At 41.0% G+C, this 18,027-nt stretch overlaps 1 protein-coding gene across 1 annotated transcript in view; it reads left to right on the forward strand.

The window, feature by feature from the left end:
* CORIN (corin, serine peptidase) overlaps window positions 1-18,027 on the forward strand; it is a gene marked incomplete at its 5' end in the record, with an annotated part of 372,660 nt that overhangs the window by 104,768 nt on the left and 249,865 nt on the right. Inside the window, 1 exon segment of the mRNA XM_082265807.1 lies at window positions 12,388-12,532. Within this exon segment, the coding sequence (XP_082121933.1) occupies window positions 12,388-12,532 (145 nt within the window).

Genomic DNA, 18,027 nt, shown 5'->3' on the forward strand with positions numbered 1-18,027 from the left:
GGTAAGCAGATAGGTTCTGATGTCAAGTATAGTGCAGATGGTAAGAGGACACAGATGGAGTATACTTAGACAGAGTAACCTAGTGCAAGGATAGTTGAAGGTAGTCCCAAGAGCTAACTGTCTATGCAGATGATAGTAAATAGATAGATACAGATAGTCCTGGTAATTGCAGTAGATGACAGTAAATAGATAGATACAGATAGTCCTGGTAATTGCAGTAGATGACAGTAGGAGATTGGTTAGTAAGAATCTCCTGTGGGGTACTTATCACTTAGATAGGTTAGTAGTAACAGTGTCCTTAGAGAGAGGTGATCCCGTAGCGAGATACGGATCAGCAGCGAGGTTCCGGCTTCAGTTCAGCAAAGGGAAATGTCAGCAACTCCGACTTCACAGGAGAAGGTGCGGTGAACATGTGGTTTGAACGAGCAATGAGTGAGAGAAAGCCGGCGATTGAAATAGCCGCTCATAGCGGCGCTCAGCAATGATGTCATCCGGTCTTAAAGGTGTATGCGTCTCTTGGATAACAAGATGGGACGCAATTTAGTAAGAGAGAAATATGGAACAAGGGTACCAGAGGTACCAGAACCTTACAACACCGCACTCCCAGCGCTGCACTCTGCTACGATACATGCCGACCTCATGAATATTTATAGAGGGACCGGACAGTCCACTGGCTCCCCCTGCGCGACGAGGTTTGCTGGTTGTCATGGAGATCCGTCACAGAATTCTCCCGGCTCAGCATCACCTCAGAGAGAGAGCATGGCGCCCTCCAGACACTCCGATCACTGGAGGGAGGTGTCATGTCATCAGTGCAGAGTCAGCACTGTGTTATATCATCAATAAAGAGTAAATAATATGGGATATCATCAATTAAGAGTAAAGAATATGTGATATTAATAAATAGTAAATAATGTGTGATGTCTTCAATAAAGCCGACCTCATGAATATTTATAGAGGGACCGGACAGCCCCCCCCCCCCCGACCAATCCGATTATCCCCCCTGGGGGGAGGCGGCACTTGAAAATGTGGTGTGTGTATATATAAATGTATGTATAAATACGTATATATATATATATATATATGCACACATGTGTGTATATATATATATATATATATATATATATATATAAACACACGTATATATATATATATATATATATATATATATATATATATATATACGTATTTATACATACATTTATATATACACACACCACATTTTCAACTGCCGCCTCCCTCCAGGGGGGATAATCGGATTGGTCAGGGGCGGGCCTGTCCGGTCCCTCTATAAATATTCATGAGGTCGGCTTTATTGAAGACATCACACATTATTTACTATTTATTAATATCACATATTCTTTACTCTTAATTGATGATATCCCATATTATTTACTCTTTATTGATGATATAACACAGTGTTGACTCTGCACTGATGACATGACACCTCCCTCCAGTGATCGGAGTGTCTGGAGGGCGCCATGCTCTCTCTCTGAGGTGATGCTGAGCCGGGAGAATTCTGTGACGGATCTCCATGACAACCAGCAAACCTCGCCGCGCAGGGGGGAGCCAGTGGTGCCTTTTAAAAGCGTGACGTCGTAAAGTCACTTTTCAGGCTCCTCCTCCCCGTCACCTCCCACCTTGCAGAGACGGAAGCCGGCGGGGTCCGGGTGCTGCTGGCGGAGGAGAGATGCGCGACTCCAAGGTGAACGTGGCCGTCCGGATCCGGCCTGTGAACCGGAGAGGTGAGCCCGGGAGCGAGGGGAGAGAAGGGTCACCCCCCCCCCCATCAACTGGTAGGGGATGCCCCCGCCAATACAGAGGCGGATGTTGAAAGGTGGGCGGGGATCCGCTCGTACACACGCCCAGCGCCGGCCGGTGTTCTCTGCGTCCCAATCCCAACGGCTATCCGTGGTGCACATGCGCAGTAGCGCATTTTCACGGACACAGGGACGGACGCAGAGACACAGGGCTTTTATTAATATAGATACAGTAGCATTTATTTTCGTATGCACTGATAATACACATGTTTTGAGCTTCGTGAAACCTGCCATCTACTGTTCTGGCAGTGGTAATTTTTATAATAGTAACGAGTAACTATGCAGCACAAAAAAAAAATATCGGAGTAGAAGTATTGAAATCATTGAAAAAATGTAGTGAAGTAAAAGTGGAAGTAGGAGAAAACAATTCTACTCTAGGAAAATACAGATACCGCCTTTCGGTACTTAAGTACAGTAGTGAAGTAGTTCTACTTAGTTACTATACATCTCTGGTTAAATACCAGGGTTATGGCAGCAGATAGCTGCCATAACCCCGGTATTTTCTTACACGGCCGGCAGTCTTCTTTCACATGAAAGTGGTCCCAGCGGCGTATTCGCTGCGGGATCACTTTTATGGACGGCGGGAGAGGTCGCTTTCCCCGCTTACTGGAGCTGTCGGTAACGGGGTAAAGGATCCGGTCCTCTGAGGTGCTGTGCAGGAAGTCGAGTGAGGGCAAGCTGGCCCCCACTCGACTCTATAGCCTTGGAGGACAGGAGTGATGTCATGTGTCACTTCCTCCCAACGGCGTTAAAGGGCCCATTTTTTTATGCTGGAAAAAAAAACTTTTTTTTTTTTTTTTTTTTTTCGCTTTTAGGTTTAGATGTGAGATCTGAGGTCTTTTTAAACCCAGATCTCACAATAAAGAGGACCTGTCCTGCTTATTTCTATTACAAGGGATGTTTACATTCCTTGTAATATAAGTAAACATAATCAAAACATTTTTTTTGGGACAGTGTAAAACTAAAACATAAAGGGTAAAATAAATAATAAAAAAAAAAAAATTAAAGCACCACGTCCCTCCGAGCTTGCGCGCAGAAGCGAACGCATACTCAAGTCAAGCCCACATATGTAAACGGTGTTTAACCACACATGTGAGGTATTGCTGCGATGGTTGGAGCGAGAGCAATCATTTTAGCCCTAGACCATTTTTATAAACGTTATTTATTTTTTTAGGTTATACCTATACATATTATATTCTGTAATCCAGAATAAAAATTTCTGACATAATACAATGAAAAAAAGTAAAGATTACAAAACGCATTATAAAACATTGATTCTTTATCAAGTATAACAAATATTCTCCCCCCCCTCCCTACCCTCCCATTTCTAAGAGAATGATTCAATGGATTAAAATGTTATATAGAGGGCCAAGAGCAGCAGTTAAAACAAATGGGACTCTCTCAGAGGTCTTTGAGCTGGGAAATGGCATGAGGCAGGGGTGTCCCCTATCTCCCCTACTGTTCATTCTGACATTAGAGCTCTTATTGGGACAATAAGGAATTGTATAGATATAAGGTTTGAGAATAGGAGACGTCAAACATAAAGTGGCTGCATACGCAGATGACTTATTTTTTTATGTCTCTAGCCCTAGAATAACTTTACCTAATATAAGTAAAATTCTGAAACACTATGGAGATTTATCCAATTTTAAAATAAACCCTCAAAAATCAGAAATTTTAAATATAAATATAGACATAAAAAGGTTACAAGAATAATTCCCATAAAAGTGGCAAGAAAATTTTAAATATTTAGGGGTAAAACTAACAGCTAAGTGGAAAGAGTTATACTATATACATTTTATACCGTTATTAAATGAAATAAAAACAGAGTTAAGAAAAAACTCACATAAACCATTATCCTGGCTGGGCCGTATCAATATGGTTAAAATGGGGATCATACCAAAAGTACAATATAAATTTAATATGCTTCCAATACATATTCCACAGAATTAATTTAATATTAAGGAAAATAATAGGAGGATACATTTGGCAGTATAAGAAACCCAGAATAAATTACGAGCTTAAGTAAAGATAAAACACAAGGAGGTTTAGCAGTACCAGATTTTAAAAGATACTATAAAGCGGTTTTATTAACAAGAGTTATAGACTGGACATTTAATATACAGGGAAAAGTTGGGTAAAAAAAAAAAAAAGTAAATCAGCTGCACAAATACGGTGTGGCATAAAGAATTGCAATGATCTCCATTTTATTCTCTAGGGTCTCTGCTAAATATATATATATATATATATATATATATATATATATATATATATATATGTAATGTTTTGGGGTTCTAAGTAATTTTCGAGCAAAAACTGATTTTAACTTGTAAACAACAAGTGTCAGAAATAGGCCTGGTCCTTAAGTGGTTAAACTATTGCACATGAATATTTTATATTTACTAAGGCTCGGTTCACATTGCTGTGACAGGGGCTCCATTCACACCTTGGCGAATTTAATCGCGGGTGTAATTGCCATGATTCAAATCGAGAGAAGTGTGTGCGATGCCATTACTCCTTAATGGCACCCCAATTGCGCTGCGATTTTGCAGCGATTGCAGCTCAAATCGCAATGCACGACGCTGTCGCTCAAAAGAAACTGCTGCGGCGCGATTAGGGAGCCATTAAGAGGTAATGGCATTGCACACGCATCCCATGATTTGCCGCAATTTTGAATCATAGGAATTCTGCCCGCGATTAAAATCGCCCAGGTGTAAATGGAGCCCTAAAGTGCGACTTTTCCAAGCAACTTCATTGCAGCTTGCTTGCGACTTCATTAATAGAAATCAATGCAAGTCATGATGAAGTCGCCCCAAAGTAGTGCAGGAACCCTTTTCTAAGTCGCTGGGACTTTAGTTGCACCAATTGGATTGGTTGTGTTGAAGTCAATAGGGTGCGACTTGTCATGCAGTTTTGAACTTTCAAGTCACATGATAAGTCACAGCAGTATAAACCAAGCCTAAATCCAGCTAGAGGGTGTCTACTATGCCAGCAGTTCATAGTGCCTTTAAGATTTGACAGTCTTTTTGAAGCCCTAACATAGGTCTCCTAATGCATTTCATTGTGATTCTAATAACATCCACTGCTCAAGCCCTGAGGAAGAAGGGCCTTTCCCGCAAAGCATGTTTTCCTGTATTGGATGCTCCTAACCGGCCACTCTCAAACAGGGTTCCTCTGGAGTTTGCTAGGGGTTCCTTGAGTTGTGGCTGATTGCTTTGATTATGCCTTCATAGTTCCAGAACCAACACTGCTTCCCATTCAGATATTCTGACCACCACTGTAATGATATCTTCTTATCACCAAAGTAAGGGTCATTTTACCCACTGACCCCTGATAAATTGGTTTTAGCAGGGGTTCCCTAAAAACCTAAAATTTGTTTCAAAGATTTCATTAGGATATAAAGGCTGAGAAAGGCTGTTCTAAACATTTAACATTTTGAAAAGACCTCTGAATGATATGGTTTGTACTAGGTGCTGCTCAATACCCACGTCAGATTTTATCATCTGCTGAGTGCTCTTTTAGTAATGATCAGAGAAGTAGCAGCCTAGGACTAAAACAAGGTCCACCTAAACCATATTTTCATTACCAATCAGCACTTTTGAAGGAAGACACTCTGTATTATATATTCATCAGAACCAATTTTTACTTCAATCGGTCTAGCGGTATCACACACACATCTGATGATAAAAGTAAAGTTTCTTATATCTCTTAGGGACTCTGGGTGTAAGATATTTGCACTTTAACCACTTAAGCCCCAGAAGATTTTACCCCCTTCCTGACCAGGCCCTATTTTGCGATTCGGTACTGTTTGAATTTAACGGACAATTGCGCGGTCGTGCAACGCTGTACCTAAACGAATTTGACGTCCTTTTTTCCCCACAAACAGAGCTTTCTTTTGGTGGTATTTGATCACCTGTGCGATTTTCTGATCATGCGCTATAAACAAAAAAAAGCAACAATTTTGCAAAAATAACAATATGAAATTCTCCAAAAAAAAATTTAAAAATCTAAATTTTTTAAAATTTTTGGCCAATTTGTTTTCTGCTACATATGTTTGGTAAAAAAAATCGCAATAATGTATTTTGATTGGTTTGCGCAAAAGTTATTGCGTTTACTAACTAAGGGAAAGATTTTTGTCATTTTTGTTGTTTTTTTTTAACGAGTAATGACGGCGATCTGCGATTTTTTTTGCGGGACTGCGACATTGCGGCGGACAGTAATCAGTGCTATACATATGCACTGTTACTGTAAAAATTACACTGGCAGGGAAGGGGTTAACTTTATTGGAGAAGGAGGGGTTAAGTGTGTCCCTAGGGGCGTGATTCTTACTATGCAGGGATGTGGCTTTTCATGTAACAGCAGAGATCTACGATCCTACATAGCAGGACCGTATGATCTCTGCTGTTACACAAGGGAGAATGACAGACGGCTTTGTTTACAGTAGCCGCCTGCCTTTCTCCCTCTGTAACTGACGATTGCGAGTGGCCGGCGGACATCGGGTCCGCCGGTCACTCGCGTGGAGGTGTCCGTGAACGAGCAGGGGCGGGAGCGCGCCTCCGGCGGCGCGCGCTCGCCCCCTATTGGCTCACAGGCGAGTGACCTACCCATACGTCACTTTGCCTGCACAGGGCTGACCGCCGCAGCATATGTACTTGCAGCGGTCGGAAAACAGTTAAAAGGAACTGAACTGTTGAAGCTGTTCTCAAAAAAAGCAGGCAAAGGGCAGTCCTGCGTTCAGTTTGCATTCAGGGACGATCATCCACAGAAAGTCGCTGCATGAGTAATTACATGTAAATGGCCATGAATAGCTGTGGGCGCTGGAAAATACATCAGGCGGAAAAACACAAACTGTGGGTTGGGTTTTAATCTAGTCTAAAAGGGAATTCTGTTCTCCTGGGGAGATTTTTCTTTTGTTTCTTAATATGCCAGGGGGAGCGTGAACACTGCAAAGTGAGTGTGAACCTTCAAAATTATAAATTTTGAATAAAAATGCAAATTATCGATAAGGCGATATTTATTGGTACAGCAGTGCCAGACTAATGACAGCTTCTAAGTTCAGCGGCTGGCTCCGGTGAACACACACATGGACAAGAGTCAGACTCAACTGTCCTGTGTGTGTCTGTTTCCGTGGAGGTGGACAGGCATTCCTGCAGTTGTGGGCTCCCCCTCCACGGCCCAAGTGGCCTGACAGAAGCGCAGGGCCGACAGGCGCTTGCCACCTGCTAAGTTCAGTGGCAGGATGCACACGGGAATCAGGACTAATGCTTGGCTGGGGCTGGGTTGCTGGACAGGTGGGACCCCCGGGCAAGTGGGGCCCCCGAGCAACTGCTCAGCGTGCCCATTCGGTAAGATTGCCCTGGAAGTAAGCAGGACCTACAACAGCAGTGCCAACAGATACCGCAGTCATTATTCCTTCTGAAATGATGCACCTTAAATTCTTCCCTAATCCCTTGTTTGAATTGGATTATTGCCTCCTATACAAAAGCTCCCACTGTCCCTGATTTGGAGGGACTGTCCCCGATTTGGAACAATGTCCCTCTGCCCCTCCTTCCTCCTCATTTGTCCCTCATTTTGGTCTGATCTATATAGTTTGATATAAAATGCACTTTTTATACCTTTCAAAAAGTGTTTCCCAGTGCTAAACCTTTCATCCAATTTCTAAATGGCTGCATTTATAAATACCAATATAAAAGAAAAGTAGTGGTAAAAAAAGCACTTGTGGGTCTAAACTAATCATTTTTTGTAAAATCCTCCTTTAAGGGGGTGTGGCAGGGTATGTGTCCTATGCCTACATACTTTTGCTAATCAGTGTCCCTCATTCCCATCTCATAAAATTGGGAGGTATGCTATACTGAGACCAACCACCTTGTCTTGGCCATGTTCTGTCCCTATAAAATTGGAAGAATACTACAATAAACCAAGGCCATTTTCCCATTGTGGACATAAAGGCATACTAACATTTGTGTCTATCCATTCCTAGAGAAAGCTTGAGCCAGCTTCATCACCACTTCTTAAATGTGACTTTCAGCAAAACATACACAGATTATATACACAGTTCTACCAAACAGCACAGCTCTATCTCTCAGGCCAGAAGGCACGATTTTACTCTGCTGCAGTTTAGTAACACTTAAAGGTCTTGTCCCTCGCCCAGACAGTGACTGGACTTGACTCTAAGTCATGGGTGTCCAACCTTTTTGCTTCTCTGGGCCACATTGAGTGTAGAGAAATTTTCTCGGGCCGCATATAAAATATATACTATAGTTAAGGTAAATAAGTAATAAAACGCCGCTGTGCCCTTCTCGAGCTGCTGCGCCCCCCCCCCCCCCAGCACTAATTTAACACAACTAGTGGATGATCCCCTCTGAGGAAGCCTCTGCCTACAGTTAGTTGGAAGCCGTCGTGGCCGTGCCCCTGACTCAACTTCCTTCCTCCCCAGCAAAAACAAAATTGTCAGTGGGCCGCATTGCCTGCGGTTCTGGGCCGCATGAGGCCCCCGGGCCGCAGGTTGGACATGCCTGCTCTAAGGCATCCTTTCTCAACCTTTCCAACACAGAGTAACCCTTGAAATACATTTCTGGTCTAAAGGGAACCCCTGCTAAAAATGTAAAATCTACAGCTCATGACACATTAGTGTAACAGTCAGTGGGAAGAATGCTCCTTACTCTTCTCATCATTGGGAAGAACTACCCCCTTACAGATAGCTAAAAGGAACAATGGTGTCATTGGGATTTTATCTGAGAGGCAGAAATTGTCCATTGCTCAAGGAACCCCTAGCAACCTCAGGAGGAACCCTAGGGTCACACGTAACCCTTGTTGAGAAACCCTTGTCTAAGGAGAAGCAGCAGACTGATCAGAATGTTCTTTGTTAGCACCGCAGCCCAGCTGATTGGCTTTTTCTGCAGCGTCTTCTCTTCCAGTTTTTGCTCTGCTGTAATCAAATCAAAATGAAATACCCTAATTGCATTATTCCTGCCTAGAGTTCACCTTTAACCTCCCTGGCGGTATGATTATGTCAGGAATTATGTACCAAAAGCGGTACAATTTTTTTCATGGAAATTTGGCATTATGTATTATAGGCCTACAATTCTTAGTAATTACTGACTTAAACCTGACCAAAACAAGAGTCTAGTAGACATCCCAGATGTGATAAATTTGAAACACAAACGCATGAATTATAATCAAATCAATAATATAATTTTATTATATAATATATAATATATATAATAAAATTATATTATTGATTAGATTATAATTCATGAGTTATATATTATATATATATATGTGTGTATATATATATATATGTATATATATATATATATATATATATATTGTGACAGGAAGTCAGGTAAATCTGTGAGTGTTGTCACAGATGGGAGATACACTTCTGCTTGGTTTAGACAATTCACCAATTACTATAGGGTGTCGGCTGCAAAGGTAGCCAGGAAGGTTTAAGGAAGTTGAAAAACCTTCAGCTATTCAGAACGAGGAAATTAAGGCCTCTATAAATTGTCCAGAGGAAGTCTATTGATTGCTGCCTCCTGACGCTGTGTGAGTAGAGGAGGGCAGTCAGATGTATGCCTCCTGAAGCGATGTGCGCTGAGGAGGGTAAAAAGACTGAAGACTTCTCAAGGTGAGGTCTTGGATTGTTTTCTATGTGAAGAGAAAAACAAATGGATGTTTTCTATGTGAAGAGAAAAACAAATGGATGTTTTCTATGTGAAGAGAAAATCAAAGGGACATTTTCTGTGTGAAGAGAAAATAAATGGACTATTGATGGTCTGCTGTATGATCAGCCAAGTCCGCCCACAGTGGCAAGGATTTATTTTGTGTTTTATTTTTATTTTTGATGTTTTGATGCTTGCACTTGTGTGAAGAAAATTGCAAGAATAAAACCATACACTGTTGTTTGCAACCACTTCTCGGCTATCTCCCTGTGTAACGAACCCCCCCAAGGGGTCATCCACACCCGCCACTGAGCTAATCCCTCACAATATATATATATATATATATATATAAACACACACACACATATATAAATATATATATATATATATATATATATATATATATATATATATATATATATATAATATATAACGCATGAATTATAATCTAATCAATAATATAATTTTATATATATATATGTGTATGTGTGTGTGTGCATATATATATATATATATATATATATATATATACATATATATATTTTTTGTTTTGTGCAACGTTTGAATTTCCCTCCCAGTTCCGCTCCCATGCAGCATTGCTGCTGCAGGGAACGGAACTAAGAAGTCATCATACCGACGGACGAGCGGCGGGGATCTCGGCTGGTGGTCACAGCAATGAGAGATCATCGCTGGATCGCCAGGAGAAGGTAAGAGTCACCGCTGCGCTCTCTGCACATCTACCCCGAGCGTGACTCGGGGGTTCCCGACCCTAGACTAAAAAATCCACCCCGAGTCATGCTCGGGGATACCGCCAGGGAAGTTAAAATAGAAACATCTGTATATCTGAGAACTAAGCATGATAAATTGCGAATTCCTGTCTTAACATTGTTTTATTAACCACTTTACGTCCAGCCGCCGCAGATGTACCGCGGCAGGCTGGCTGTCCCAGGCAAAGTCCCGTACATGTGCGGCGCTCGCCTGGGTGAAGCTAGGGAAATGGCATTATTACAGTAACAGTGCATATTTTTAGCACTGATTACTGTAGCTATGTCACTGGTACCCCCAAAAGTGTCAAAATTGTCAGTTAGGGGTCCGATCTGTCCGCCGGAATGTCGCATTCCCGCAAAAAATCGCAGATCGCCACCATTACTAGTAAAAAAAAAAACAATAAAAATTACATAAATCTTTCCCATAGTTAGTAAACGCAATAACTTTTGCGCAAACCAATCAAAATATGCTTATTGCGATTTTTCTTTAACCAAAAATATGTAGCAGAAAACAACTTGGCCTAAAATGTTAAAAAATAAAAATCGCACAGGTGATCAAATACCACCAAAAGAAAGCTCCATTGTGGGAAAAAAAGGACACCAATTTCAATTGAGTACAGCGTCGCACGACCACGCAATTGTCCATCAAAGTCACGCAGTGCCGAATCGCAAAATAGGGCCTGGTCATTAAGCAGCAAAATCTTCCAGTCTTAAAGTGGTTAAGATCAACATCTAATATTTTTTTAATAGCAAACGCTGTCATCAAATTCAAGAAGTTGGGTTTTTACCTCTACTGTGACTCTTTTTTATTATCAGTGTAAGCAAATATAAATGAATCTGTGATGTCATGAAGAATATATGGGTTGTAGCCAGTGGTGATATATGAGAGTGTCCACCATATTGTATTTAGTTTACTGTAACTTCTCAGACCTTACAAGCAGAAGCTATTTATGAGTCTGTCCCACTGAGCACTTCCGCTCCCTGGCCAGTAAGAAGGCTCTGGCCACTTTTATAGTATCACACCATTCCATCAGTAATAGACGGAGTTCCCCCTATATAAATAGCTCTGTCATGGGTCAGATTAGCAGGATCAGTTACTAGCTATGTAAATAATTGTAAAAGTCTCTTAAAATAGATGCTGCACTCATCAACAAACAGTTTATCCATACTTTCCAGCTGCAAAACAGTTTATATATTTTGTCTTGCTGGATGTCCAGAGACAGATAATTAGATCCTCTTAAGATGCTTATTAACAGTATGAAATTGATGGTAAATTATTACAAGGATGAATGAGTCCAGCAAAGACCAGATATTCAATGGGCAGGCTGGAAAATTGGGAAGATTGACTATGTATATGTCGTGTTGTGTTTTTTCAGTATGTTTAAAGGTTAGTTCACTGGGTTCAATCAATGGGCAACTTCTTGGAAATCCTGATGGCAAGATCTCTGCACTTGCCATTACGTAATTTGTGGGGAAATTTTACTTTTTATATATTTTACATTGCAGTGTATGAAGCGGGAAACGTGAGTCTGTTCGGTGGATCTCTCTAAACTATGAAATGTGGAAAAATGTCATTGTTGAATTCGATAACAGCAGGACCAGGACAAAGGGTGGGCAGGAGGGACGGTTGCCCTGGGTGCAATGGTTTATTGCAGGGATGGTGGGGGCGCCTTGACCCTAACCCTAAGGGAAGGGGGGATGCAATTTGGCATCCTTGCCCTGGGCGCTAGATGACCTTGTCCCGACACTGCATAACAGACACAAAATTTAAAAGGGGAATTTTATCAGTGGTCTTACAGGAGGAAGATTTACTAAAACTGGAGCATACAGAATCTGATGCAGCATAGAAACCAATCAGCTTCTAGGTTTTATTGTCAAAGTTTAGATATTAGACGCTGATTGACTACCATGCACAGCTCCAGTTTTAGTAAATCTCCCCCACAGTGTACTTCTGTGACTTGGTTCTACTGGTGTATGGTCAATTGGTGTAAAATTAGATCAGCTGGTTTAGTGGTTTTCTTTGCTTGTTAATAATTGAGAGTATATAAAGGAGTACACGTATATGTATACATAGCAGATGGGGACATACATTTTGGAAACAATCCAACTTAATAACTGTTTTTCCTTTCTGTTCTTCAGGTTTTTGGAACAGATGAAGATAATATGGGGGATGGTTGTTCTCAGAAGCTGGCATCTGCCAAGTACCTGCGGGTTTTGCTGCTAATTCTAATTCCATGTATTTGTGCTCTTATACTTTTGCTGGTAGTACTACTTACTTTTGTAGGTAAGTAAAACACAAATTAATGCCTACTTATAATTGCTTGAAATTGCTTAAGAGAGAATAAGTGTGTAAGAAGCTTGAGTGTCAGTACATTCCTTATGTTTCATCTCTTTGAAATCTTGTGTAGATCATAAGACAATAGCAGTTGCTCTTTGCATTGTAATTTTCACCAGAGCTTAGTGATTGAGGTGAAGCTCTGCTACCTTCCATCATCCAATCATGTGCAAGCAAAAATGCTGTTTTTTATTTTTCTTGCACATGATTAGGTATTCTTTGCAAAGTGAAGTTTCACTTATTTATTTATTTATTTCAGGTACTTATATAGCGCTGTCAATTTACGCAGCGCTTTACATATACATTGTACATTCGCATCAGTCCCTGCCCTCAGGCTCGGTTCACACTTATGCAATGCGGGAAGGCTGCGAATTCGCCCCTAGGGTCACATTTAAAATTTAATTCACGCAATGCCAAATCGCAAAATAGGGCCTGGTCATTAAGCAGCCAAATCCTCCGGCCTGAAAGTGGTTAACCAATGACGTCATTGGTTGTTAGGATGCCAGTGTCTATAAAGTTGTAATGGTGCATAATGAAAACCTGTGGCTTTGTGTTACTAAAAGACAGGCTTCATCCACCTGCTGGCCCGTATAAAATTTTTGACTAATTTTTAGGCATTTTGCTAAGGCACCCCTGAAGAAACCTCTAGGCACCCTGGTTGAAGAAGGCTGCTCTAGGGTACACTGAATAAAATACAAAGCTGTGATTATCTTTTGTTTATTTTTTTCTTTGCCTGTGCCTTCAAGATTCTTTGCCGGCATAATACACTTTGGGCTTGATTTACTAAAGACAAATAGGCTTTGCAAGGGAAATTGCACTTTCCAAGGGAATTTTCCCTAGAGCTTAGTGAATGAGGTGAAGCTTTGCTGACTTCCAATTATGTCAAAGCAAAAATACAGTTTTTTGGTATTTTCCTTGGGGGCATTTCACACGGTGCGCTGTCCGACAAGGTCCGTTCTCTGCTCAGCGGGGGATCGATCCCCCGATCCCCACTGAGCAGGCGGATGGCAGCTCCGTCTCTGTTCCGTGTGCAGAGACGGAGCTGTCAGATTCCCCGCTAACCTGTATGTGGAGATCAGATGAGAATGGGCCACCTGTCTGTTCGACATCCGATCCCATCCGCCAGACGGATGGAAAATAGGGTTTCCATCCATCCGGATTTCACGGACAGGATCGGAATTGGATAGCAGAGGGTGTCAGCAGGAGAAGTCTCCGCTGACATCCGCTGCCCCATAGGGATGCATGGAGCATCCAATCAGGTCCACCTGAAAAACTGACAGGCGGATCGGATCGGATTGCCCATGTGAAAAGGGTCTTACACGTGATTGGGGTGTTCTTTGAAAAGTGAAACTTCATTATACGGTATTCACTAAACTCTGAGTAAAATTCCCTCGAAGAGTGCAACTTCCCATGCAAAGTGAACAGCCTTTAGTAAATCAGCTCCAATGTGCAGTACACTGGCATACAACGTGTATAGCATAGTCAAAGAGAAGATCAATAAAAGAAAAATGCAACTTTTGTGTTTTTCTGTGTACCTTACACACATAAAATGAGTCCCTATAATGCCGGTGTTCACATTATATATAGTGTTTTTTTTTTGTGTTAACATAAAGAAAACCAGTATTGCCTATCATCGCTCTGTATTGAATGGAAAATAAATATGTAATTCTGCCAAATGGCGTGCACAGTCCTTTGTGTATAGTGGAACAGAAGTAGTTACATGTAACCTAATGCAGGCATGTTTGTCAACATGATCCACTGAAGTGCAGTTGCTGGGTGACTTTTTCTAACCAGTTGCTTAGGTGGAAAACTATCTTCTCCAATGCACTTGAAACAGACACAAATAGCATTAAGCTCAATGTAGCCAAAAGTCAAGGCTGTGAATAATATAGATTGCAGTCTGAAAATAGTTTAAGATGGGAAAACATGTGTGATTGTAATTTGGTTGTGACGTTACAGTGGATTTACTATTTTCACATGAAATAAAAGCTTTGTGTAGCATTGCATTTGACTCAGTCAGGTTATTTTACTCATTTGCAGAAATCTGACATACACAAATAATACACAAATAAAATATATGCTCCCACAGGTGCACTCACATACCTTTTTCCAGCTTTAACCACCTTAATTAGCCCTAATATTTTCTGACTTGATCCTGCTGCCTATCGCTCCTCGCTTTTGGTCATTGAGTCAACAAATCACAATGATGGGCCACTAAAAAAATGCGTGAGGAGAGGCTCTAAACTAAATGAAATGCTGAAATTAGCATAAATGAGGCACAAACACAGTTTTATCTGCTGCTCTTATTTAGATTTTTAACTTACAGTATGTAGGAGTTAAAACATCAGGTTCCTGTGATCTTCTTCCAGCAGACATACAAAAGGAAGTGAGAAGTGAATGGAATTCCCATATTAGAGAGTTACCACAGGAACATTGGAGGATTTTCTTTCACCTCTTACTTTGATAACAACCCAAATATTGGATTTCCCCTCACTTGCTGTCTTGGTCACAATGATCACCAGGACAAATAGAACTGTGAATCTCCGCAGTTGGGAAAGAGGTTGTGATAAACACCCAACAAAGGGCCTACTCTATTCCTACTCTATTCCTACTCTGTCCAAATCAAAGGGAAAAAAATGCTTTTACTTACACTTACTTAGAACTGAACCTTTCACCTTGATTATGCGTTCATATGTGAACTTGATCCCTGATTTGTGTCACATGAGACCAAACACTTGAATAGCTGGCCCCAAGAACAGATTAGACCAGCCTTTCTTAAACATTTAAGCCTCGTACACATGATGAGAATATCAGACGATGATTGTCCGTTTTATTTTTAATTTTTTTGCATGCTAGTCTTATATTGAAAATGAAGAGGATACTAAAATTATGAAAATTCTATTACGACACAATAGAACTTCTGAAGTGATGCAATGTGTTGTATTGTAATGTATTCTTTAGTTTCCGAGCATGTGCAGTGTTGCTCTTGGGATGAATACTGTACGGATTAAACTAAAAATGTTTGTCGCTTCGGAAAATTTCGGATGAACTGTTGTGAACGGCTCTCGAAAGCTCTGTACTAAAGATCAGCGATATTTTTCGTCTGATTTTCTGATCGTCTGTACTGGGCATTAAACTTGGAGGAACTCTTGAAATAATTTTCTAGTCTCCTTGAGCCCCTACTAATAATTGCTATATGTACAGCCCATGGCACATTAGCATACCGGTCAGTCGACCAGTCAGGTAATTGCTCAAGGAACCCCCAGCAATCTCTGGAGGAACCCTAGCGTTCTATAGAACACTGATTGAGAAAGGGTGGACTAGACATTGCAGATTAATGCCACCCGTAATGCTGGGTTTGTAGGTCTATTTTTTTTTTATATATGCAGCCTGTAGTATCCACTTATCACACTGTCTGAATAAAAACAATAGACTATCTTCAGTTTCTGCTGGCTTTGAGTACCCCCGGTGCACCTGCTTGAAAAGACATATTCATGTGATCTAGATTGTCAAGTCTTTTTTTATTTAACAGTTTTTTTCAGAATAAGGACCAAAGAGCAACACAGGTTGATAGGGGTACATGACAGCATTATACAATGGAGACCACAAAATAAAGCCATAACAGTAATGATGCAGGTCATTCATGATAGTACATGGCAACAACCAGAGAGAAGGGGAATCCTTTTTTTCTATGGACTGTTAACTAGTGCGATTAATCCTGATTGTTTCATGTTTGTGTATTTTACCTGAACAAGTTGATACTTTTTATGCTGTCCATTTTATTGTATCTCGTTATAATTTTGCTCTGCTGGGCTGGTGGATACGGGTGGAGGGTGCTCTCTGGGCTACTTCTTTCTGCCTCCCCACTTAGGTTTGTGCACAAGTTATTGCAATAGAAAATCGTTTTTTGCTTCTGCTAGATTCGTAGAAGGAGTTACTAATCCACAGACAGTTTTCCTCCTTCATTTCCTATCTTTTCATTTTCTACCACACCTGCCCCTCCCCCCTTTTTTTTTCTTTCTTGGCAATGGAGAATATAAAGGAAATCTCATTAAACTCAAAGGGCCTCAACATACCTGAGAAAAAAACGTATGCTTTTAATTGACCTGAGACGTCTACAAGCTGATGTGGCATTTATCCAGGAAACTCACTTCAGAGTTGACAAAACCCCTATTCTTAAAAACAGATTTTACCCTTTATCATACCATTCTACCAATGCAGATTCTAAAGGCCAGTACACACACGATACGAAAATCAGAAGGAAAATTTTGTCCGACGAACGATCTACCGATTTTCGGATTGTTAGTATAGTGCTTTCAACAGCCGATTACGGATTTTCAGACGACAAAAACTGGATGTGCAGGCTATAAAATTTTTATCATATGTCAACACAATGTCCGATTTTCGTTTAATTAGTATAGTTTTCGTCTGAAAAAAATCTTAAGAGCAAGACTAGGCATGCTCAGAGACGAAAGAACACATACAAAACAATCCAACACATGACATCACTTCTGAAGTTGAATTCTGTCCTACGGGAAAATTCGTATGAAAATAACCTCTTTACTTTCGACATGGGACTAGGATGCAACAAATAACGGATGACAGATCGTTCGATAATCTGATCATGTGTACGGGGCTTTAGTCTAAAGTGGTCTCCATCCTCATCTCGAGCAGGCTCCCATGGACTTTCCATGATGCCCGCCTATATCCAGAGGGACGATTTGCATTTGTCAAGGGTTTGATAGGTGGCGTATTGGTGACGTTGGCAACTATTTATGTGCCCAACCACCAACAGGTCATTTTTGTTGCCTATTTACTAGATACCTTGTTGGAATTTACTGAAGGCAAACTAATCTTGGGAGGGGACCTTAATGTACCTTTGATCCCCTTTGCTGACACCTCGACCGAATCCTCCTCTGTCCCTTCTCATTCTGGTAAACGCATAGGTCATTCGCTACATAAGGCCCAACGAGTTGATGTGTGGCAGCTACAGCATTCGGGAGAAAGAGACTACACGTTTTACTCTTCTCCCCACAAAACTTACACGAGAATAGATTATTTCCTGATCTCTCACAGACAATTACATGCAGTACACAACACTGAAATAGGAAACATAACGTGGTCTTATCACGCCCCTGTGTCTCTTTACTATTCACTCTCAGAAACCCCTTACTCTACGACTCGTTTTTGGAGGCTGAATGAGATTTTCCTACAGATCCCAGATGTACTTAAGGATGTTTCTGAAGAACTCCACTCTTACTTTCAAATAAATAACCTTCCCGACTTTGACCCTGGGACTCTTTGGGAGGCGTACAAGACAGTGATCAGGGGGGTCCTGATCAAGCATGGTTCCAGGGTTAAAAGAGAATGAGAGAGATAGCTCATGCTGCTCCTTTCTAAGCTGCATGACATTGAATCTAGGCAAAAACATGCACTTACCCCCT

The sequence above is a fragment of the Pelophylax lessonae genome (genome assembly GCF_965119305.1).
Source record: "Pelophylax lessonae genome assembly, chromosome: 1".
Lineage (NCBI taxonomy): Eukaryota > Metazoa > Chordata > Amphibia > Anura > Ranidae > Pelophylax > Pelophylax lessonae.